Source organism: Synchiropus splendidus, chromosome 18, assembly GCF_027744825.2.
Source record: "Synchiropus splendidus isolate RoL2022-P1 chromosome 18, RoL_Sspl_1.0, whole genome shotgun sequence".
In the NCBI taxonomy this organism is placed as follows: Eukaryota; Metazoa; Chordata; class Actinopteri; order Syngnathiformes; family Callionymidae; genus Synchiropus; species Synchiropus splendidus.
Window position 1 is genome coordinate 12509463 of NC_071351.1, and position 24626 is coordinate 12534088.

The following is a 24626-nucleotide window of genomic DNA, read 5'->3' on the forward strand; positions in this document are numbered from 1 at the left end:
GTGATACACATACAATGAAATAAATGGTAAATAAATAAATAAAATTAAAACCAAAATAAACAAACAACATATTGTTTCTTTGATATTCGACTTAAAGAAGCACTAAACTCCAAATCCACCACAAACAAAAAAAGCATGGATGATATGTAAATGTTTTCACGTCGCACCCATGGACAGATTGCGCTTTATGTCGTCATCAACATGTAATATTAATAAACACGCACGCCATGACGCTTGGACGCTCAAAAGTCAAGCTGATGTAGACAATCGCATCTTTGGAAAAACATCCTGGTTTGGCTTTTCGGATATTAAGATGCAGCAGCAGCCTGCAGATGGGTCACTGGTTGTTGTGTGCGTGCAGTTCGATTGAACATGCAAAGGTAGTTGAGGTTGATGGGGCAACGTTGGGGAGAGGGGGTGGATGGAGGTTATGGTTAGAGGGAGGGGTGTGGGCCATAACAGACAACCATCTGGTCGATGTGACGCGTGCTCCACGCGTGGTTCCCCTGAGTGCGCTGGTATTTGATGGTTTGTCACTTCGCCTCAATTTCTTTTTGTTCTGAATCACAAAGTCATGGCAAAGTACTGCCATTTTAACTTCAAAACTATCACTACACCATCTCATGATTACGCTCCACAAAGTTTTATTCACTTTAGTTGGCGCTGATGGTTTTATTTATTCCACCTAACATCTCAGTTGGATTTCGTGATCGTCGCTGCCCACTCTCCTTGCAGCCCCCACCTTCTCAATGGACGCGTCAGTAGCAGCAGGGAAACACCCTCCAGGTAGATAAAGATGGACCCCCACCTCCAAGCCTCCTAAAACTATATGTAACTCATATGCAAAACAATTGTTGCCAAAATCTATGAACAGATGTTATTTGAAAGCAGCGTGGCTTGGGTTTCTGATTAGGGAAGAAGCTTTTTTTCTGTACACGCAAGGCTGACCCCTACTCCACCACGTGTGTATTGCACAAGTGTTCGATAGACATTAGGCGTGTTTTAATGTGAAGAAAAAACAGCAAGTTCCACCAATTTATTGTATTTACTTAATCTATTTTTGTGTATTTATTGTTTATATTGTTTTGCCATTATACTTGCCTGGATTACGCACGACATAACTGTACATTAAACATAAAAAAAAATACCAACAAAACACCAAGTGTCTTCAAATATTTTATTTGAATGTAGTGCTATAAAGTACTTGTAGTGAAACGTTTATAATTTCATGGCACAAGCCAATGTAAGGCGAATAATTCATACAACAACCTTGCGCGTAATTGCGCACCACTTGGATTGTGCTTCATCTTATTTAAAATGTTTTAAAAAATAAATCTCTATTAGTTCCGTTATTGTCAAAGATTATTATAGAATATATGGTTGCTGTTTAAACAAATGTATATATGTTTTGCTTTTGCTCCTTTAATCGCCTTTACGCACGGATATGTTGGTGCCAATTCTGTCCAGGGATCACGGACCAGACACGCAGAAAGTTAGTTACGCTTGGATCTAAGAATCAGACAGATGGTTATCATCGTAAAATTAATGCTTTTCTGTTGTTTTCATGCTACTTGGCCACTCAGGTTGCTCCGTAACGGCTTGGGGGCGTACTCGTGACGCACGAAGACCGACGCCATGGCTGTGGATAAATACCGCCGCCCCGGACTGTTGGAGTCACTTCATCTCCGATATCTCATCTGGAAACTGCTCTGCAAAAGAAGATATCTGAAATGGCTCCCAACATGACCTGCGAGACTCTCCAGTCTTTTCCCCCACGAATGACTGTGGCCAAAAGGAAGGAGGCTCTGGAACTCAGAAAGGTGAGAACGCTTATTTTTAAAACCACGATTTAAACACTCAATGTTTGCTATTTCACCATCCTCAATTTTGTTGAACATACTGACCTTTGTGTGTTTCTCCTCAGACTATGAAACCGTTGATGGAAAAAAGAAGGCGGGCTCGTATTAACGAAAGCCTGGACCACTTGAAAAACCTGATCCTGCCCCTCACCGGCAGAGATGTAAGTATTCATTTGAAATGCCTGAAAACCAATTTCATCCAAGTGAAGGCTTATTAATAACGCACTGTTTCTCTCATTTTCCTCAGAAGAGTCGCTATTCCAAGCTCGAAAAAGCCGACATCCTTGAAATGACCGTGAGGTTTCTCAACGATATTCCTCCTGTCAGCACCAAAAGTAAGCTAGAATCATGTTTAAACTTCTTTCAACCAACCACACTGCCCCTCGTGAGTTAACAGCTTCTAACGTTTTTTCCTTTTCTTTGTTTCAGCTTCTGCAGACAGTTACCGAGAGGGTTACAAAGCCTGCATCCAGCGCGTCACCGCGCTGCTTCCCAAAACCAGCCTGGATCAGAACACGTGCCAGCGCGTTACTGACTTCGCTCAGCGATCCATGTCCAGCATCGTCAACCCAACATGCCTCAACTGCTGCGCACAGGGCTCTCGGACTCTCCCGCTGATCCAGCAGAAACTCCTGAGCCTTCAGTCCAGCTTCAGCACCAGACCTGAGTGCCAAACCCGCGCTGCGGCTCCGAGGCAAGCTGATCAGCAGGTCTTCAGCGCCCCCATGTGGAGGCCCTGGTAGACTCCAGCATATATAGAACAATTACATCGCATCCGTTGTAAATACACGGTGATTCATTTCTGTTCATGAAATGCAAGATTTACTTGTTAAATCGCACAAGTTGGGTGCTGTGCACTCCGTTTTCGCGCGAGTCTGTTGTCGTTTCTAAGTTGACAAGTTTAGACGTCGTATTTTTTAAGAATCTGCATGTATGTATCCGGTTAATATTTAGTCTTCGCGCAAGACTAAGTGGAAAGGGCCAAGGAAACAGCCCTGTAAGACCCAAGGGGTCAGTGTTTGTATGAATTTGCACGGTAGACTTCAGAGTGACTGAGTCTGTGCGGATTGACTGTAAACGCTTTGCGCGCCACTGCTGGTATCTCTGTTGAGATATGATCTGTTTTTGCTGTTTGAAGCAAAATGTGTAAATATGTCATGTATAAATACTCAATAAAACTGCGATTTCGTGGTTACGTTGTGTATGCTTTTTGTATTTATTTTGACCGCAGAGTGATGAACCTTCATCCTCAAAGAAAACTACATTTTGGACCAACCAATAATCAACACACAGAAAATACAGGTTTGGTCAGACAAGCTTGATGATAGTTCAACAAATATTTTGGATGGCTACAATTCTGTAAAAAATATTAGCCCCTCAAATAGCCTCCAGTGAAATGTCAACACTCTTTGCTCGCTTCTTTGTTGATTTTTTTTTCCTTCGGTCTTCGTTGTCTTTGTGCCTCTTCTCGTGTTGGTTTAAGTCTTATGTAAAAAAAAAAATGTAAAAAAAAAGTCACACTCTGTCAAACAAAGTGGGCCTTTGAAAGAAAGCTCGAATTTTCAATGAATAACAATAATGCCCTTAATAAGGTGAACTGTCCTGTTTTATATGTTATTTTGATAATTGTCATTAGTTTCACCCAATAAAACATATATTTAGGATGTCACTTTATCTGTAGAACACTTGAAATAAGTCAGAAACCCAGTGACTGATAGCAACTGCACAAAGACAGATGTTTCGGAAATTGAAATATGTTGCACTTCGTATATAATAATACTATTATAAAACACACCAGGCGTTATATATAGACCTAAATTGCATTTGCACAAGCAACAATAATATGGCAATAATAATATGATCATTCATCGACGTCTTGAGACCAAGAGGCTTATTATATGGAAAACGAAACACTTAATGATGTAAGATATTTAGATTATGTTGTGTTTTGTGTAGCAGGACGGTCGTATTACGCTAAAAAATATCCGAGAGCGCTGACTCGTTTTTAGCGTCCCCTAAAGGTCTCTGATGTAAGATGGTCTCTGCCTCCCCTAGTGGCGGCTGGTTGCAATAACATCGACAGACTCAACGATGACTTCTTGAGCAGGCGCCGGTGACTGGTAGCATGTTACCAAAATGGCTGTTGGCTTCGTTTCATATCGTTGTTTACTCTTAGTCTGACCATTCATTCCTACCTACCCTACCCACCACCTCAGCAGTCTTTATTTATTTTGAGTCAGAAACATTTCTGTTTGCTTTTTAAATGCGGTGAGAACTGACGCAGACTGTTTGCATCCACGCATCTCATCGCCCTGAGGACCAAACAAGTCCCTTATCTTCATCATCACCATGTCGGAGGATGCGTCGTCTCTTCAGTTACGAAGGTATGGTTTTGTTGGGATAGTCCGAACGCGAACTTCATTGAACGGAGCTAGCTTAAGAGCCCACCGGCTTTTACTCCCGGCTAATGCTCGTAGCGGGTTAAAGAGACAGTTCACGCTCACGAACAGCCCGTTAGTCAATATCCCAGTGTCCATTGCTGCTGAAATAACATACTCGAGGTTCTATTTCGTTCATGAGATTGACGAACATCATCTATGTCGTCGTTATCTGATGACCTCAGCACCGGCGCAGCGTGCTACCGCAGCACAACGACGCTGTTCCATGTAACTACATTAACGAGTTATTTTTGAACCTCTGTCTCTTTCAGTTTCGTTTGTTTGACAATGGACAGGAAGCCGTTTATTTGACAATGGACAGGAAGCGCCTTTCACATTGCGGGTATTGACAATGGAAATAGGAAGCTACTTCCTTGAATAGGGCCATTCATTCATTGAATTAATTCATTGTCTTTTATGACGGAGGTTTATTATTATAACAGGGATGTTCCTCAGTCAGAGTGTATACATGAGTGTATATTCTTTTGCAAATAGCTGACTAGTCTGTTTTATATATGATAATATAGTGTTTTTAACATGTAAGTATTGAAATGTGTTGGGATTTTAATGTCGTTGTAAATTGCAAGTCACATTTTTTTGGAAAGTTTTCTGTAAAGATAGTGGTAGTCACCGAGAACAGAGTGCGTCAGTGTCCTGTAATCCAGTCAGACCAGTTGTGACTGTACAGTGCATGACAACACAGCTGTGGCATCGTGGGTGCTTAAATACAGAGGTGTAAACACAGAAGTTCCGCACAGGACGAGAGACAAAAAGCTGTCAGGATGCGTTGCTTTCTGTCTCCGATGAGTCGGACGCTCTATGCAGTGAACAGAATGTCGCGGAGACATCCACCAGGAGATGTTGGTGACATTCATGTCAGCAGGTAGTATACATGACGGTGCTGGGTGCGATCATTTGGATAGCCGTGCTGCTAAAATGGCAAGGTTATGAATTGCTGTATTTCTCTAAATGACTTTCACACTCAGTAGAATATCTCAGGCATTCATATTGAATTCAAGAGTCCTTTACTATTATTGTTTCTTCTATGTTTTAGTTTTAATTCCCCCCTCCTCCATTTGTTCCACTCACAGATGAGCTTAAAACTAGTCCCAGATGGACTTTGAAAAGTGGCTGTAAACATTTTGAGGGTTACAATCTGTTCCGATTTAGAAGCCTGCTCTTTGAAAACAAGATTTAAGAGCTTCCTCGCTGAGACAGTGGAGTGATATCCTTTCTCCTATGCTGATGCATCATCATGAATTATCTGTTTGAGACAATTAAACTTGGCTTTTTCTGAATTTATCTTTATTTCTAATACCTCTGTTGGCTCTTCAATAAGTTCTGTATCCATTTTCAAAAGGATACACGGAACACATTCTTCTGTATTTTACGTACAGATCACACCAATTGACAAGTAGTTATCACGCCACAATAATTGCTTTTGCTGCTCACAACTGTCTTTGTCCTGCAGAATCATGCGACCAGATGATGCCAACATTATGGGCAACATCCACGGTGGCACCATCTTGAAGATCATTGAGGAAGCAGGATGTGTGGTCTGCACTCGTCACTGCAATTTTGACGACGAGGTAAAAACTATCTTGGGTTGTACTGAAGACGTCTAATAGTTTCGCCGTCTCTGGACCCAAATTTGCTCCTCTGTATCTCCTTGTTCCTGTTCTTGTTGATGATAATAATTGCCAAAATATGTCTTTACATTAGCCCAGTATTTTAAATTGAAGCATAATCTTGAAGCAGTTCTGATGGACAAGAGAAAATAAATGAAAAAAATGATGACGTATGATAGTACAAAGAGCTTTTGATGTCAACATGTTGATCCGCTCCAATTTGTTTCCCTCATTTTTTTCTTTTCACCTTTCACCTGGTAAACTTTAACACTCTTTTTTTCCGCTTCAATATCTTGACGAAAATCTTAGCGACGACATTCTGATCATAACGCCGTGTCTGTCTCAGACAAACTGATCTGCCATCTAGAACTTGGAATCTCTCCAACCTCTTCATCATGGTAGTTGGAACTTAATACTGATTGTGTTGATCAGTTTATCTAGCTTTACCCATGTTATTTTTTGCAATATTAAGCCTCTATTGTCTGATGAGAGGCTTGTGTTTAAGAGCCTAGCTAACGTATCTGTGACTGACATCATGATTCTTTGAACTTGTCAACCTTGACCTGGTTCCTTGAAAGCCATGGATGAATTGTTTGTGTCCAACTAACATTTATTTTACTGCATATTAAAAATACAAAATATGAAAATAATCTTTTCAATTGTTTACACTTTGACTGTCCTTAAAGGAACACTGTCTAGCAGCTTTGGTCCGGGTGGAGAAGGCAGAATTTCTGTGCCCAGTGTTCATCGGCGAGGTCGCTCATGCCTGCGCAGAGATTATATTTACCTCGGAGCACTCACTGGAGGTGCAGGTCAAAGTCATCGCAGAGAACATCCTCACAGGTTTGTCATTTTTAATTCAAATAGTTATATTCAAATTTATTTTCAAGTTGCAGACTTCTCCTTGTTTCTTGCTGCAAATGCTCCACATTTTTCACCTTTCACCTCATTCCTATTCACGTTCCTGCATAAAGGAGCTCTCAAAATAGTTGATGACATAACGTTTCTTTTGAATTTGGATTTTCTTTTTACCCTGACCCACATTAATTTCAGGTTTATCTTCTCAGCATGAGAGAGTGGTGCATGAAAAGTCCATATACGTATAACTGTCATAAAACTTAATGACAGGATAGTCCTATACAAATGTAAAAAAGAATGAATAAATGATGTGTTATTATTTTAAAAAGGTGACGCGTTTATTTTAAAAACAGTTTTAGTTGGTGGTGCGGTGATGCAGTTTACATTTTAGCCAGTAGATGGCAGCACAATGTGACTCTTTTAAAGCAACAATAATAATGGAAAGCACTTAAGGCCGTGAGTGATACTATATAATATTCATATTTAATATTTGGTCATGTTTTAAACTAAATGTGTTCTTACATATTCTATATATTCTCATCACACACACGTGCACACACACTATGAAAGAACCTTCAGCAAAGACAGATGAGCTCACCACGCTGACCCAGCGCAATCTCTCAACCCTTAAATGCCAGTGGCAACAGAAACACACGAACAGTCGCGAGCAAAGGCCATGCGCTGACTAAACCGATGCCTGAGTTGCGATCAGCAGAAAGTGGGCAGCGTATTTAAGATCAGATACAACTGTATTAATCCCCAAGACTGGAAATCCTGAATTAATCCTGCTGCAGCACATGCAGTGTACATTTACACTCCTGATGTCACCTGATGCACAACACGTGATTGTCGCTGGTCCTCTTTACTTTTGCGGAGATCAGAGGGGAACATCACACGGGAGGAGAAACCAGTGATCAAACCACGGGGAAATGGAAAAGAAAACCTGGGGATAAATGGAAGCGATGGAGAGACAGATTAAGAGAGGGATGCGTGAGAAACAAAAGAAGTATCCTCTAGACTCCTGTTGCCGTAGCAACAGGCTTGAACTGGTTGGTTGCCTGGTTGCTGGGCTGAGAGAAGGTTGACTGAGGCGGAGTTAGAGATGTGAGATGACAGGTGGAGAGCGCCACACACTCAGGCATCAGCATGGACACGGCTTGCCGGCAAGGACCTGGCGTAGTGGAGTTTTGATACATTTGAGCATGTGTAAATGATTGCTTTATACATGACAGAACTCAAGTCATACAGGTTCTTTACAAGGAGGTTCTTTATAAATGGAAGTTCAGTTTTACTATTATGTGAAATTTAATATTTAGTTGCCTTATGAGTCAACAGTCAGAGGTCAGTCCCACAGCCCTGGACTGTGGGTGTTGACGGGAAGAACATGATCCCAAATTGAAGAGGATGAATCTGAATGGATCATTGTCTTTGGCAGTGGCTGGTCTCCACTTTAGAGACGGGTTGGAAAATATGTTTTCAGAGAGGAGAGCATTTAACGCTTTCTCACTAGTAGGGTTAGTAGGCTGAGAAACCTCACTGCTGTCACTTTTATGTCGGTATTTGGTCATCCATTTGTGACTGAGGGAGTTTGGAGCAGCATTCTGAAATGGAGGCCGTCATTCTGAACTTTGGATTAAACATCAGCATGTCTGGGGCCATCTGAGTTTGAATGGTTTGGACCTTGTATTTTGGAAAATATTGACAATATTGTCCATTCATTCACCAATTTCATGTAGTTCTAGTGGTTCCCGTTTGTGAGCACTTCCACTAGTTCGATGTGTATTTGTCCTTACTCATCAAAAGTGATCGTATTTGCTGAATTAGCTGACAGACATGCTTATCATCCTCCTCCTTATTTGTTCTCTTTAAAAGTATAATAACTCATTTTGTTTTGCCACAGCATTTAAAACTGTGCAGGGCTCATATCTTTATCGTGAAGTTGTAATGTAACGTTGATAATTATAAGAGCTAACATGACCTTGTTTGGGTTACGGTCCCAAAAAAGGGGTCACATCCTGCTTCAAGTTTAGATACATATGGTTTTGTGCTGCTCATTTCTGTCATATATGTGTGCACTTCCGGATGTAGATTTTATGCACTCTAATGTTGGGCTCTTTAAAAGGCTCCTGCAGGGCTGAGGGGGAAGAGAAGATAACGGGAGCAGACATTATTTGCTTCTGTCATGTCGGCTTAGCGTCAGACCACACACTGTGGCCTAGTCAGACATTGATGCCGAAGCGAATGTACCTGCGCGCACATAAATCCCCCTAGCATGATGCAGACGCTCACAGGAACACATGCAGAGTGCATGATTACCTGCACGCATGCTGAGGTAGGGATCTGCGTTCTGACACACGCAGAAATAGTTTCATGCAAACGCAGATGTGGCCCTGTGAGATTTCACCACTCCAAATGAGGGTATCCGTTATGGAATGTGATGGGATCTTCTATGTGTTGAGGAACAAGCATCCAGGTTCTACAGTCAGTCAGGCAGCATCTCATCAGGCCTCAGTCACAGTCCCGCAGGGGAAGCTGCCCACTGTGGGCACAAGCCGTGATGATTGTCCCTGCTGGCTGGATTGCACATGCGCACGACACAAACGCAAGGTTACACACAGCGATTTGCATTCACTTCGTTCAGACGCACACACAGGTGGGCGAGCACACGCTACAGACACACACAGATGGGACGTAACCACAAAGGAAATGCAACACAAGTTCCCGCAGAGGTTATAATGCTTGTACAGCATGCATGCTCAGGAACACATTAGCATAACCTCGCACACCACGTCTTCACAAACACAGCTTTAAAACGTGACTGCCATGATCCTGGCAGGTCATTTCAGATGTCACAGCAATCTCAACTCTTGATATTAGACTTCTGGTGTTCCTCGTTGCCGTCAAGCAGCAACACGAAAAGGAAAAAGTGAAGCAGAGGAATAACATCCGTCATTTAAATGTCATCTTTTAAATATTACGTAAAATGTTTTCCTTTTTTTTAAACCACCGAGACCTTTAGTATGACTTGACTTTTCCACAAGGGCAGCACTGAGGTAACAGGCCAGATAAGTTCTCAGAATGAAAGGTCAGATGAGTGCAACAGAAAGTGATAGTTGTAGAGAATCCCTCCAGGGTGTTTTACAGAGATGGGGCATTCTTCAACTAAGGATGGGGTGTTTTCTGTGACAATTTTTTTTTCTGATATTTCATCAGTTCCTGTTCGACCAGGAACTCTGGTGTACTTAAAAGTAATGGAGCTTTGGCTCAGTGCAGTGGAAAATCTGTGGTTTTGATTATAGAGATCAAGTCAGTATGAACAATCCTGCTTCAGGTCTCCTCCTGGAACACACTGTTCAGGAAGAAGAATCTAAAACAGGGGTGTTTTATTGCTCTGAGAGGTGCGAAGGCTACTGGTTGAAAGATAAACGGGAGTGTGCACCAGAGACGTGGTATATAGCTTGTTAAACAACATGAAAACGGAGGCAAGGGTCAGAGCCATGCCATCCAGTGTTCTTTGGGACTGTGAAGACCGTGTGTCACGGTGACCCAGGAAGTGTTAACATGATGGCAATTGTATTTGCCATTTCTAGCTTTGGTTTCACTGATCTTGTCAGCAGCAAACACTCCCCTGTACAGTGTCCACACAGCAAGGATGAGGATCAGCAACTCATAATTGTAAACAGGAAATGATGGATCCTGATTGTAACCTTTATATTGACACAACCGTTTGTGTAGAGTGTAATGCTAGAACTCATTTTCACATGCCTCTAGCAGCTTGCTCTTTGATGAAAATAGTGCGGAACTGAGTAAACAAACAAACACCAACACTATGATCGTCTGTTGCAGAGGGATTTCAAATCGTCCCTGGACACCTTTAGTTAAAAAGGTCATTTGTTGTTCTGGGAATGGTACTAAACAGCTGCTGCATTTTGGTAATTCATCTCAGCTCGCAGCTCCCCCTCCGTCCTAAACACGGTTGACTCCTCAGGTCCAGCAGGAGCTAATAATAAACCGGAGTCTCTCAGTCTTGCTGGAGTCAAGGATATGTAAATATGCACTTGATTCTCCTGTGGGCTCTGTCCCGGTTGAAAAGAGCTAATGAAAGGAGGAGGATGGATTCAGGGTGGGCATGGCAACGAGGCCCTTCTGTCCGTTTTTAGCAGTAAAATGCAAACGACAACCATTTTGAAAAGAAAAAAAAGCTTCAGTTACGGATGAAAACTGAAATTTGCTGTGAATCTTCACACTTTATATTTTTAGCAGGTTTATTTTCCAGCTTACAGGACTTCAAATTGAAGTGTGGGCCTGAGAGAAAACTTAATGTAAAATGAGCGATGCTGATGGCGATGTTAAAATCACGTGCTAATCGTGATGTTCAGTTTTTTATGGTGTAAATGCAACAGCTTATATCAACGAAACGCTTGTTTATAAAAGTGAAAAAGCTCCCACTCATGACTCTGAGCTTGTACTGTAAACAGAGCGTTTGGTGCAGGACGACTTTCACTCTTCTATTGTCTCCAGATGAAAAGATTTTTGGCATCCATCTGATAGCTTTCACAAAAAGTACATGTTTTAATGTCAAGTATCTTGACTGTTGCTTTTTTTAATCCTCACTTTTGACCCTAACCCTAACCTTTACCACAGGAACCAAAAGACTGGTCAACAAGGCAGTGCTGTGGTACGTCCCCATCTCTCTCCAGAACATTGACAAGATCATGAATGTGCCGCTTATTCAGGTACAAAGTTGTTGCCCTGACTGAACTGCCATTTCTTCGTTGACAGTAACCCTTAACCTTTCATTGTGTTCAATTTTTTTAGTATTCTAGTGCTGAACTGGAGGAGGAGGGTCGAAAGCGCTATGAAGCTCAAAAAGTGAGGAGACTTGAAACCAAAACTGCTGTTGAGGATGTTGTGGCCGACCCTCCCATCTCAGGTGAGCACCCACCCAGTCACACAAAAATCATGTGTTCAAGTGTGTTTTACTGTATGTTGTTTCTAAACCTAATGATCACCTTGTAGCAAGCAACATGTTTTCTTCTGCTTTGCAGAGCCTCACACTGTCGGCGCCAGCCAATCCAATTTGGTCCAGCTGATTGGTCCGGGGGATTGCTCGCTACACGACTTTGCTAATGGCGGTAAGTGTGTGTTTGGTTCACTTACAGAAAACCCAATTCTCCAATTTGAGTTTGTTTGGCTCGGTTGTTGTTGTGAAACTGTTGATCTCCAGCCAGCCCAAATGCAAAATAGCTCCATCAGATGACAGAGGAGCCGATCCTGTATTTAGCTGAAGCACACTAATAGGATGATGAACATAACTAAAAGTTGGAGCTGCAGTTCTCTGAAGGGAACAGATGCTTGAGAGTGAGTCATTTGTCTTCTTTGAAGATGCTCAGGAAATACGCCTTCTGGCTTCTCTTTTCCCAGGCAATAAAGACGTATCTCTACTTGAATTCTGAGATAAAGCCTTTCGGCAAGGACCCTTTCTTTAATCAACTCTTTTATTTCATTTGTTCTTGGTGACTTTATCAGACTTAACATACACGTGGGTTTGAGTTGATGAGTGTGGGTCCTGAAGCGAGATCCTCTGCGCTGCATGGGTGACTAAATGTTGCATTGGGTAATGGCATCACATGTTCCGGACAACAGGTGAAGCTGGACCCTTGTCAATAGCTACTTCCAGTTAAAAGAATTTATGACACAATTTTACAATATATTCACAGTGGAGCATTTTTTTCTCCCAAGATGTGGAAGATTAAAGAGCCAGTAGGGAGACTTTTCCCAAAATGAGTCCAACGCAGTACCTGTGGAGAAGTCGGACATGAATTGTTTGAATAGCAATGTGACATGTTTCGCCTCACAGTCTTGGACATAAAGCAGTTTCCTCAGAAACACTGTGGTGACTTAGAGGAGCAAAAAAAAAACTGAATTTAATCCAAAGTGAAATGTCCCTGAGCAATAATTTTCTGGCTTTTAGAGCTTAAGTTCTGGGTTGTTTTCTCGCGACAAGCATGTCATTGCAGATGCATTTCACCAGGCTCTAACCAGGTTGGATGGATTTCCAGCCCAACAAAAGTAAATGATGGTTTAAAGCCAATGAAGAGAACATCAAATAAACATGCTTTGAAGAGAGAACATATTCAACCTGAGTTGGCCGCCCTCATCGATGAAGGAATCGCAGTTGGGTTGCGAAGGGGGAGCAACAGAACGGTGGGGAGGGGCTAGATAAAAGTATCCAGTGTCATGGTTGACTTTTTAATTCCGGCAGCGCACTGAGAAATATGTCCAATTAAAAATTAAAAATGGAACAAGCATGCAGTTAATTAAGGAAGCACACACGGAGGCGCACACACACCCTGGTATGTCTCAGCCCATGCTGATGCTCATTAGGCGGCGCGCTGTGGTTTTTTGCTGCAGCGTTCACTGAACTTACTCTGTTTACATAACTAAGGGTCGGGTCATGCGCTCCCTTTCCTCAGTGACTGTGCCTTATGGTTTAATGAGTATGGTAACATTTGAACCCTCTTCTTCTCTGAGTGAATTGAAAAATGAATGTGGCTGCTGCACTGAAAAAACGACCACACCAATTGATGCATCAACCATTGTTTTGGAAACCTACAACCTGAATTTTACCCAACAGTTTGTGATGAGCAATTCCCTCAAACAGATCAATGCTGAGCTTGGGTGCAAGCTGAGATGAATTACTAATAATCTTCAACCTTCCAAAGTGGCATCTGGAATAAAACAGTGTCACATAACGCTGATTCTCTACTGTGGCAAGAAAAAGTGACCTACTTATTTTGAGCCTGAGGAGGCACAATGAACGAACACATGTGGACAAATGTCATTGCATTATGAGGAGAAAATCCACAGCAGTGATTTCAAACAAACCCCTCATAGATTGTCTCATTTAATTGAAGGGAAATGATGTTTAAGGTGTATAGAAAAAGACCCAGGTAGTCAAGCACAATGTTTTGACTGAATCGGAGGTGTCAAACCCGATCACGGAATGTCTTGGAAATGTTTTTTGTGACCAAAATAAACCATCCATTTCCCTACTTACTTCCTTCCTGCCCACCTCTCCTCATTATCTCATGCACTCCTGTCTTCCTCTACTAGTTCCTTGCCTTTTACTTCAATGAAAGTGTACCATCTGTTTCCATAGCAACAGCAGTTGATGGCCACAGGTGGACATCACTGCGGCTTGATTAAAATAAGTGAACCAGAAAAAACAGGGATGCGGGTTAGTTATGCGTTAAGATATATGTGGTGGAGGCCTGTCTATTCAGGGTGTCATGGAGAACCACTGGAGCTGTTGTGTCAGCCCTCAAACAAAACTAATGCTTCGCTGTTTTCCAGACAGTAAATAGTAGCATCTGGTATTTGACAAGCTCTTTTAACATATTAACTATTTATTTAAGATATTTGGTTCCCTTTTTAAATATTTTATGTAATAAATATTTTACAATTAATTCTATTATTATTCCTTAAAAAATGTATTTCCTCGCATGATATATCTTTAGAATAATGGTTTCTGATGAATTCATTTCAGTCGACCGCTGTGTTATTTACGTTCCATGTGATGTTTCGGCAAATGATCTGATCATTATCAAATGAAATCATGCACATAATCTGACCACATTTGATATTTTTCAGTCTGCAGGAGCCACTCACTGACCTTTACTATCACAACCAGAGGTACATTTTATCTGAATGCCCTTCAACCGAGCTGGAAAATGTGTTATGGTTTCACTCCTGCTTAAATAGTATGAGATAGAAACACCTCTTTTGTTAGTCATGGTAAATATTACCAAGAATGCCCTTCTTTGGTTCCTTACTGTAGTACGCGATGTGTCAGATTGCATGAACTGGAGCAGTTTCTATAGTGACAACAGCAGTTTGGACTGTTTGAGATTGACGTAATTGAAGAGCTTGTTGGTCAAGGATCATTGTGAAGATGAGAGGCAGAGTTGCACAATGTTCTACATAAACCAGACATTAGACTAACACCGTAGCTCATCCTGACTGGAATTTGGTGGAGAACGTGGTGTGAATGAAATAGTCAGAGTCAAACATGCACTTGTTTATTATGCTTAGACTGTGTTGAAATCTTGTTTGTTTTGAAAGATATCCCCTTTTAGTCGCTGTTTCCTGTCTGAGGTGGTTGAAATAAAAATAGCTGGAGACAGAGCAAATGTCTGATGAGAAGTTTCCTGTCATTGTTCGGAGGCCTGTTGCCGTTGGACAGCATTAAGAAGAATTTTGGGAAAGTCGTCAAAAGAAATCTAATCACAGAAGTGGTTTCGCTCGTGGCAAACTGGGCTGCACTCGGGATATGGACGCTAATTGCATTTTCTCCCATTTTGAGCTGTTTTTCCTCTTTGCCAAAAACACACAACTGTCCACATCATCCCCCCCACCACCATTCTGCCTCTCGTGTTCCCGCCCTTGGGCAGAGAGAGAGTCATAGTGTGCCATGTCACCCTGTGAATGTGTAACGACAGGCCCAGGGCGATCTTGGCCTGGCTTATCCTCATTTGCAGTCTCATATTCAGCTTTGCACAGACTGTACATTTGTTATCCTCTCTGCGATTCACTGATTGAGCCAACTGAAGAACACCCCCTTGCTTGTTTGAGATGGCGCCCCCCTTCAACATCATGTAATGCTGAATCAGATTTCACTGTATAGCACTGGTGTTTTTTGTTTGTGTGGGAGAGCAGGATATAAGAGCTTGATTCCTAATTCAATCACTCCTTCTTTGAGTGTGAAACACTTAGGAGCCCGCAGCACATTCTCTATAACTCCCACTTCTTTGGCTCGTGTTAGACCAGCGACCCAGTGCAGATGGTTGGTGGATTTCGTGAGACAGTCTCGGGCAATTTCTTTTTTTTTTTTTTTTTTAAAGCAGTTTCACAAATGCAAGAAACAGATGTCAGACAATTCTACACTTTTTTTTAAAAATCTACAAACAGCTCACCCACTCTGATGGTCCATCTGAGGGAGCCTCAGGAACTGCTTGGCTCTCTGCGGAGCTACGTGCAGCTCAGTTTGACGCAACAATCTTTGAAATCCCACGTGTCGGCCCGTAGAGCGCGTCATCCCACTAATGGATCTGATTTTTGCAATCTGCCTCATTAACTACTGAAGTGCTTCTTTCTTTTTCAGTGTATCTGAAAGCTGTCGACCACTCTATACTAATTCCTTTACATCGGGGGATAATGAGGAAACTGTTGTTGACAAAAGTCAGATTATGAGTATGCACAGTTTCTCATCCATGTTGTGAATTACTCCACTTTTTTTGAGAATGGTCTGTCTATCTTAAGACCGAAATCTCTCCCATTTTCTTTCCAGGTTTGTGAGCTACTGAATGCTTGCCTTGCCAATGAGAGTGTGGGCATCTCAAATGAGCCATCCTCTTTGGAAGGGATGTTTTAGGAGGCCTCTATCTGAGCCAAAAGCGAATCGAGCTGCTATACTATGATAGTAATATTATTTGTCCTCATAATATTTCATTGAATTGGAGGCTCCACAACACACTGAGGCGTTTTCAGTGGCTGAAAATCGAATTACTGGGATGGTTAAAATGTAAATTTGTCCTGAGGTTTAGCAAATCTATCCAAGCATAGTGAGCATAAAATGTGTGACTAGTGTGAGTTTTATACATAAGGAATAGTGAAGAAATGATATCAGAGATCATTTGAACCAAGACCTTGTAGCACGATAGTCCCAAATTTCAAAGTTGCTGAACACTTCAAATGAAAACAAAATGCCATTAGTCTATAACCTTTTGTTGTTCCCGCTATTATTTGTGAGCAAGTCAACGGGCTGTTTGTTCTCAGGCTTAAGTGCATCCACCAGCAGGAATTAAAATGCCCAACATATTGAGAGATCATTAAACTTTCATAGCATTTGACAGCTGAAAGCCCTGGTGAGGAAATGACTCTCAGACATGTTCATAATTGCACCCTAAGGTGGCACATTTCTAAATGGAAAGTGATTCACTTCAACTGAGGAGGATATTTTCTGAGGATTGCACAAGTTTAAGTGCGGAATGAGACAGTTGAGAAACATTGTTAAAGCCACAGAGTTCAACAAGTTCGGCAACAATTATGTAAATATTACATTTAAAACATGTGAAAGGAAATGAGTACCAAACTTCTCTGGTTCATATGGCGAGGAACATTATCCTCAATGGATTGAGTCAAAAAGAAAGAAACCCACTGATACACTTGCTTACTTCTTGTTTGTCTTACGTTATTCTGTGTTTCACAAGGTGTGATCATGAAGCTGATGGACGAGGTCGCCGGCATTGTCGCCGCTCGTCACTGCAACACCAAAATTGTCACTGGTTCCGTCCAAGAGCTAAATTTCCGTCGCAAGATTAAGAAGGGTGAGTCAAAACCAACACTTCCAATGATTGTGTTTTCCCAAAGTGGCTGGGCATGAGAGTCAAAATGCATGTGACTCTGTTTGTCAGTTTTTAGTGGAGACGTGATGAGTGTCTTCCAAACATGAGCAAGAGCTGGGGACGTGTAATGGAACATTTGAACACATCCAGAGTTTACTATCTTTCCATGAGCTGCGCTGATGAGATCCAGACCTGCAGATGTTATGATTAGCAGAATTCTCTGTCAACAAAGACCCAGCCATCTCTTGTCGAAGAAGAGCCGAAGGAAGACGAACAAAGTCTCTATCTTTGAAACTGGAGCAGCAGCGGCGGCATAATATTGAAGTGAGATCTGACCTGAGTTTGGGAAGTGATAAAAGATGACAGGAAATTGGTGCAAATCAAACGTCCGCCGCTTCCAGCTGTTTCTGCTCGCTCCACTTGCTGCCTCCATCTGTCCTCCGAGTTTATGTGGCGGTGACATGATTTCTGCTGTGTTATGTCACCTGCAGATTTCCCATTTTGCTGTAGGACGTCAGACGAAGAAGTGAAGAGGTGTGCTCAATAATTTAGGTTGAAATCAAAAGCATAAATTTAGAAAAGGTTGTTGAACCTTCAACCATTTTGTGTCTCATGTTGAACAGCACAAAAAATAATGGGACTTTCCTGCTGTAGTCACCTTTCTGCACCTCTATATTCCTTTTGTCACATGTATGAATCAACACTGCTTCCATCCTTAAAGACTTCTCCCATTTTGACACAATTGAAAACAAGTTTCTGTTGTTGTCTTGAGATCTGTGTTGGTTCGAATAATGAACCCACACATTCACTACTTTATAAAGCTAACACCTGAGCTTTACCCCCGGCAATAAACTTATTTGTCCACCCAGATATAACCCTTACTCTGCATTTTTGTTGTGGCCGACCTTCCATGCTGCTCTAGATTTCAATGATTAATAATTGATTTATTGAGAAAGTAGAGATGCACAAGCATCAAATCACTGCTTCAAGTTTCAGTCTCTCGTAAGTTACATTGTAACCTTTGTTAGCACTACAACACATTAAATGTTGTTTGTTACAGTTGTGCGACCTGGTGTGAGTGTGTCATGGATGTGTAATAACATACCCTGCACCATGAGCCGAACTTGATGATGTTAGCATTCCTGTGGTTTTCTGTGTCGAAATATCTAAATATTTAATGCAAATTTCCTTTACGGAGCATAAGTCCCTCCACCCAGTTTATGGCAGGAAACCAGTTACTTGATACTTGAATCAATATTTACATGAACAAGTAAAGAATGGTTGTGTGATATTTGGGAATGCAGCTTATATATAAGTAGCACTGAGGGTATTATGGGTTGTTACCAAAAGACACAAATATTTATGAGCTCTAGATCACTGATACTTGGAAACATGGCAGAACATATTCAAAATCAAGTGGAAAAGACGAAATAACAGATGTTATAATAGCCTCGTCTCATCATCTGCATCCAGGAACAAGATCCTTCTCTCTTCTCGTCTCCATGGCAACAGAATGTAATAATACGGCACCAGAAGATTTAAAAAATAACAAAGCCCCAGACTTCCATGTGTTTCTCTTCACTACCCACATCTGTTGGAAGTAGTGGGTTTTGACTGTTGCCTAATTTAATAAATGAGCGGTACATAATAGTGAGGCGCTGGTAGCACTTACTTTATTTACAATAATGAACATTAGAAAATGAAAAACAGGCTGTAGGCGTTTCATCAAACTGAGATCTTATCCATTATTAATGGCCTGCCAATGATATCCCACCCCTTAAACTGCGAATCCCATAATTCACTACAACAGTTAAGTTTGTTGTCTTCAATAAAATGATGAGGCTTTTTTCACTTCCTCTTCCATCTCAGGGTCTGTGGTGACCGTGTCAGGGCGCCTCACGTTTGTCAGCACTTGCTCCCTGGAAATTGAAGTCCTAGTCGACGCGACTATACTCATGGAGGCGAAGGAAGTGAAGTACCGAGCAGCCTCAGGTTTCTTCATCTACATCTGCCTGGGCAAAGACAACAAGCCGCAGCCGGCTCCTCCTCTCAAGGTTTGTGTCTGTGAACTGTTACAGCTGGCTTGTATCCTTCCTGCGCAGCAGTCGGGTGTTGCTTTCATTCTAGTTCAGTAACTGAGATCATAGAAAGACCAGTGTGTGCTCTGTGAGTATGAGATAAGACGGCAGGGAGAAGTGACACTGCTGCTTTGTTTAAAGTGGAAAACAAAAGTGGGACTTTGCTTTTCCTGGCTCCCTCAAAAAACAAACAATTAACAAACTTTTTTCGACTATTTATATTACCAGTAGAAATTAATTACGATGAAAAAGGCTGTTTGTCTTTGCCTTTTTGGGGATCCCATGCAACATAGGGTGTAGAAACTGAGGGTACCCTGGACAGCTCCTCGGTCCACATGATGGAAAACCCACCAGTTACAGAAACCTGAAGGAAAATTGAGTTGATATTGTTGGTCCTGCAGCTCTTTAATTCTAAATCTCTTGTGACCTTTTCCTGCTGTGATATTCTGTGGTTGGATCCTGCTTGATTCTTTTTCAATTTAGGGATTATGCAAATGCCGTTTATGATAAGGGGCTGAGTCAGCATTGCGTCAGGATCTCAGCGCATATTTACCTGCCGCAGGGCAACTGACATCTCTGAATTTTGGTGAAGTTAATGATCTTGTTTTTGGAATTATACATTGTAATTGGATACATTTAAAACCGACAAAAATAATTTTTTGCTTGAATGTTTTCTGTTCAGAGGTAACTGCCAATGAAATCACTTTATATGTACGTGTGCATGTACCAGGATGCAGCGGACTGACAATTAAGGACACAGCGCTCCCAAGCGCTCCTGGAGTGGCGTGTATATGTGCACGTGCTTGAACACATCACTGAGCATATTTATGCCTGTGTGTTTATTTATACGAGCCACACTCAACTCCGGCTATTTCTGTCTTAACTGGGGGCTCTCACTCACAAGGTATATGGAGATCATGAAGGAGTCGCCCCGTGAATTGTGCTTAAACTATTGGGAGAAGTTCACCAGTGTATTGTGACGACTCGTCACATGCTGGGAAAAAAGGTTTAACACATCAATCCAATGGCTGATGTGGGACTGTGATGGATGGAAATGCGCTCGTGACATTAATTTGCCTTGTAAGGCGGGCGACAGCCGAAGGTGCTGAGCGTTGTTATGGAGTTACCAGGGAAATGTGGTCTGTTCGTCCATTACAATGGAGAGTCAATATGTCAGGTTCTTGTGAACCAGCCTGGAGGGTTTTTCTTCCTGGAGAACGTTCTCCTTCAACTATAGATATGGAGGAAGACTTCATGATAAAAGTACATTTTAAAAGTGACTTAAAACAGTATGATGAATCAGGACTGAAAAAGAAGGGCATCATTTCAGGACATTCAAGCTCAGTCATCTTCCTGTCTCCGCTTCAAGAGACTTTTCTTAGCTTAAGAATGAACATTGTTTTCCAGGTCAGAACATCAAATGAAGAGTTTATGATCCCCATGGCTGAGAACAAACTGACACTGTACGAGCTCATAGGAAGCCTCAGAAACCAACTCGTTCTTCCCAAACGTATTTCTTGGATCGAAATTGTCCCCGAAGAGTCCAGTCTTTAACTTTCTCTGATGAAATGTTAATGCCGTTGTGCTTCCAGATCTTGCTCCAGTTAGCTTCTAAAAATAGCTCAATCAGAGGAGCAAAAAAAAAAAGCTGCTCTTGCTATTTTTGAGTCGAGGTGATTTTCCCCACATTCCCTCATCTGGGCTCCCTCTCCTGCGAGCAGCCTGTGTTTACTATTTATAGATTTTCCTGTTTTAGCCGGCAGGGGCTGGGGGACTGTGTATGTGGGACGGGGGCATTGAAGAAGGTCTGTCACGAGTCACGATGGTGAAGGTAAAAGAAATGAAGAGCGAATGGTCATGTGCTATTAGACATGCACGGGTGTTGGACACGTCCCCCCAAACCAGACTGATGGGGCTGCTCTCAATTCCCTCATCTTTGAGTCAATGTTCTCCGTCTTTTCTTCCATCAGTTTTGACTCAGTCCATCCATTCATCAATCATTTCCACCTCCCCCTCCTCATCCCCTTCGTCCTCCTTTTATTTTCTTCCTGGCACAGACTCAGCTCGGCTCCCTTGATACGACAACAAGCGCAGTTGTCATGGCAACCTCCCACCGTCCACAAGAAGCCATGCTCAGTTATTTTTAGCTGCCACCCATTCAGGATAATAAACGATGAGTTAATGGGTGCACCCGTGCCAGAGATGCAACTATTCCTGACTCCATGGTGAGCCCAACCGTCGCACACGTGTAGCGGCGAATGACACAACGTCTTAATGAATTCGCTGGAAGCTAGGAGGAATATGCTATCAATGCTGTACAAAGGCTTTTGTCTGGAACATTTAATTCAGTAAACTAATGCTTTGTTCATCAGTTCCACTATTTATTGTGTTTAAAGGCACAACCTCTGATCTAGAATGTGGTCTATTAAATTAAATGTTTTTTTCAAATTACATGCATGAATCCAAAGTGTTCTGTTCTGTGGCTACATGGTTCTGATTCAACGGCTCAAGCTCCAGGTTGCATCCTTCTTCTTCAAGCCATCTTGCTCCTCCCCCGTCTGTGTTAGACAAATTATACGGTGCCGTTCAACTTCAGCGCAGATGGCTCTTGTTTTTCTTGAGCTGGCTTCATGTAGCTCACTTCTGCCTTAGAGAATCTGCTATTTGGCAGGACTTGTGGTGCCCACTCTAATATCAGCCCTTGCCAACGCAGAGGACCCCCGACTGTGGTTTATCTAGCGTCGTCTCAAACCGGGCTTTAGCGAGGTTTGACTCCGTTCCAGGTTGATACTGTTTGGCTGATCAAACCTCATGAAACAAGTCAGTAATGGCAGGTGAGACAGCTGTTTCTCTTGGCGCCTGACCAGTCGGGCTTTGTCCTGGTCGCAGGTTGCAATGCTGCTGCCAATTAGCTTAAATTCTAGCTGGGATGACCCGCAGGAGCCAACAATGTAAAGCTGATTCTGTGGTTGGTCGGCATCAAAGCTGGAGGAGGTTGATCTGTGAGAGTCAGCGTGACTTGAAGTCAAACCACAGTGTCATGAACAGCACAGTTTGTGGACGAACAGCTCTTCCTTGGTAGAAGTCTTAGAAATATAAGACCATATACAGGTATGAGTGTGTGTGTGTGTGTGTGTGTGTGTGTGCTTCTTTGAACACCACTCATTGGCTCCACCGATGGTTTTCAATTCCATCTCACTTGAGACAACCACCGCTGTTTTCACTTTCTAATCGTGCTTTAGCAGTGGCCCCTGGGCCTGTCCCTGGCACGTCATTGAGGTCGAATTAAAGAACGAATCATTTTGAATTGTTATGTCGAGCGACTTCACCAGTGAGTGGGTCGGATCCTCAAATATAATTGTTGACTCTGTCAGCAGTGGGGGGTTGTTGTTAAAGATCAGTGGTTGCCGGGGAGTGTAATTACACGGCAGAAACCATTAATACAGAGGCTCAGTCACAGAAGGGCCAAATACAGATTAACAGATTATTGGATTTTCTGAAATGTACCGTGTTAAACTAAGAATTAACCGAACTGTTTAACTGTTGCGGTGCATCATGAGACTTGAAGATGTGGAGGACCGAGACTGAATTTTGTTTTTGTTTTGTTTTTTGGTCAGGTTCAGGGGGAGGAGGAGCAGAGGCGCTTCGAGGAGGGGAAGGCACGATACCAGCTGAATAAAGCAAGACGAGAAGCAGAAAAGCAGAAGCTCCACAAGTAAACACCAGCTGCAACGGTATATCAACATTCCCAATGCACTACAAAGAAAATAATACATCATTCTGTCCACTCACAAAGCCAAATCCATGACATGCTAACTATCACCAAAGTGGTCCCTTCTGTCTTCTATGTAGCGCTGCAGATATTTAGCATATATTTTATGATGCATTTAAAGGAAGAGTGCGATTTTGTTTGATTTCGAATGATGACCAGTGTTGAAAAAGCGGCAGGGAAAATGATGAATAAGTGAATGAATAATGCTGAATAAAAGATCCAAGTATGAATTTGTGGCTGTCACCTCGTGTCCTTGCAACTTTGATGATGATGTCATTGTCTCGGGCATGCCTTGGCAGAGAGGGCACATGCGATCCATCTTCTCAGCACTGTGGCTCTCACAGAGGAATCAGCCAAGCTTGGGGGGGTTTGACTCAACTCTTCGCTCCTCCACCCCTCCTCCTCTGTCAAACTGACTCTTGCTGTCTTATAATGCTCTTTTATTTCTCCCATTCTGCCCTCATGCTCGTATGACTCACCTTTGCTTCATCACTACTGCTCACACAATATGCTTATGTTTTCAAAAATGCTCAAGAATCTCAAGTCTTTAGACGTGTGCTCATCGGATTAGATATTAAATGATCAGTCTGGGCTGTGTGCTCTGAGAAGGAGAAAATGGAAAAAAGGAAAATGATCCGGGTCACCATCAGCAGCAGACGGGTCGATACCAATATGTCAAGGCTGAAGATGTTTTCACTGCAAGCCAATTATACAGTTTGGTCTTTTGATTTTCTTGATATTATAATGTTTCATTTCCTTCTACAGACAGTGATTTGTGATCGGATGGAGATAGTTAGTTTTTTTTTTACCCTCCGGTGCCGACCGCGCTTCTTATTTCCCCTATGAAAATAAAGTTAGGCCCCAGTGTCACCGGGGTACATGACTATTTTTAACACCAGTCAAGTCGTGACCTCTCAAGAAAAGTGACTAGACAGGATGAGGAGGAGAGTCAGATGTTGAACCAGGGTTTGAAAGCTCTTATCAGCAGTTGAAGACGGCTGCGGCTGGCTGTTGGAGATGAGACACAACACGGTAACCATGGTTACGTGTGAGAAAAATCTGAAGGCATTTTGAAAGATAGATTCTGCACACTGCAATAAAATATAATCCGCTTTAAATGGAAGTTGGTATTTTTAGGTGCCATTTAAACTCCATTGTGCAGAACATTGAAACTGCTGCATGGAAAGTAAGAGCTGTCTTGTCACCGAGATCTTCATGCCTTCGTGCTGGCAGGATCTACTTGGATGAAGAATGATCCACAAGAAAGCCCTGGATAAATGATGCTGCTCCTGAACCTGGAACATCTCAGTCATTGTTGAGGCCCCTCACTGAAGACACTATTATCCAGCAAGGCCACATCTGAAGTCTAATCTTTTCGGTCTCACACCTGCTGGAACACCTTCACACAGCTGAGATGTGAGTCCTACATTCAGGCCTCCTCCGTTATCTGGGCTTGGAGCCAACTAGGCTTCTCTGAACAGAGGAGTAGGTGATGGGGCCACGCTTTGTCTCGCCTGGAACCCCCCCTTTTTTATTCCACCGGGGCGCTCTGTTAAATGAAGCTCCCTCTCTTCCTAAGGCACACAA

General features: G+C 42.3%; 2 protein-coding genes across 3 annotated transcripts; both read left to right on the forward strand.

Moving 5' to 3' along the window:
• Positions 1-1698: 1698 nt before the first annotated feature.
• Positions 1699-3010, forward strand: LOC128749966 (transcription factor HES-2-like). The gene is made up of 4 exons (XM_053850005.1): positions 1699-1820; positions 1925-2020; positions 2107-2194; positions 2289-3010. The coding sequence occupies exons 1-4, from the start codon at positions 1731-1733 to the stop codon at positions 2600-2602; spliced, it is 588 nt and encodes a 195-aa protein (XP_053705980.1). The 5' UTR covers positions 1699-1730; the 3' UTR covers positions 2603-3010.
• A 929-nt stretch (positions 3011-3939) lies between these two features.
• On the forward strand, positions 3940-23266 carry acot7 (acyl-CoA thioesterase 7). Of its 2 annotated transcripts, none has more exons than XM_053850268.1 (9): positions 3940-4243; positions 5769-5886; positions 6612-6768; positions 11428-11519; positions 11602-11716; positions 11832-11918; positions 17055-17171; positions 19059-19243; positions 22885-23266. In XM_053850268.1, the coding sequence occupies exons 1-9, from the start codon at positions 4209-4211 to the stop codon at positions 22984-22986; spliced, it is 1008 nt and encodes a 335-aa protein (XP_053706243.1). In that variant the 5' UTR covers positions 3940-4208; the 3' UTR covers positions 22987-23266. The 2 variants fall into 2 exon arrangements, with proteins under 2 accessions (XP_053706243.1, XP_053706242.1); XM_053850267.1 differs by lacking the exon at positions 3940-4243 and adding an exon at positions 5032-5180.
• The last annotated feature ends 1360 nt before the right edge of the window (positions 23267-24626 follow it).

Coding starts and splice junctions, on each gene's coding strand:
- LOC128749966 (XM_053850005.1), top strand. CDS start 1,731: ATGGCTCCCAACATGACCTGCGAGACTCTCCAGTCTTTTCCCCCACGA. Junction 1,821..1,924: donor AGGCTCTGGAACTCAGAAAG/GTGAGAACGCTT, acceptor GTTTCTCCTCAG/ACTATGAAACCGTTGATGGA. Junction 2,195..2,288: donor TCCTCCTGTCAGCACCAAAA/GTAAGCTAGAAT, acceptor TCTTTGTTTCAG/CTTCTGCAGACAGTTACCGA.
- acot7 (XM_053850267.1), top strand. CDS start 5,080: ATGCGTTGCTTTCTGTCTCCGATGAGTCGGACGCTCTATGCAGTGAAC. Junction 5,181..5,768: donor GGTGACATTCATGTCAGCAG/GTAGTATACATG, acceptor TTTGTCCTGCAG/AATCATGCGACCAGATGATG. Junction 11,520..11,601: donor TGAATGTGCCGCTTATTCAG/GTACAAAGTTGT, acceptor CAATTTTTTTAG/TATTCTAGTGCTGAACTGGA.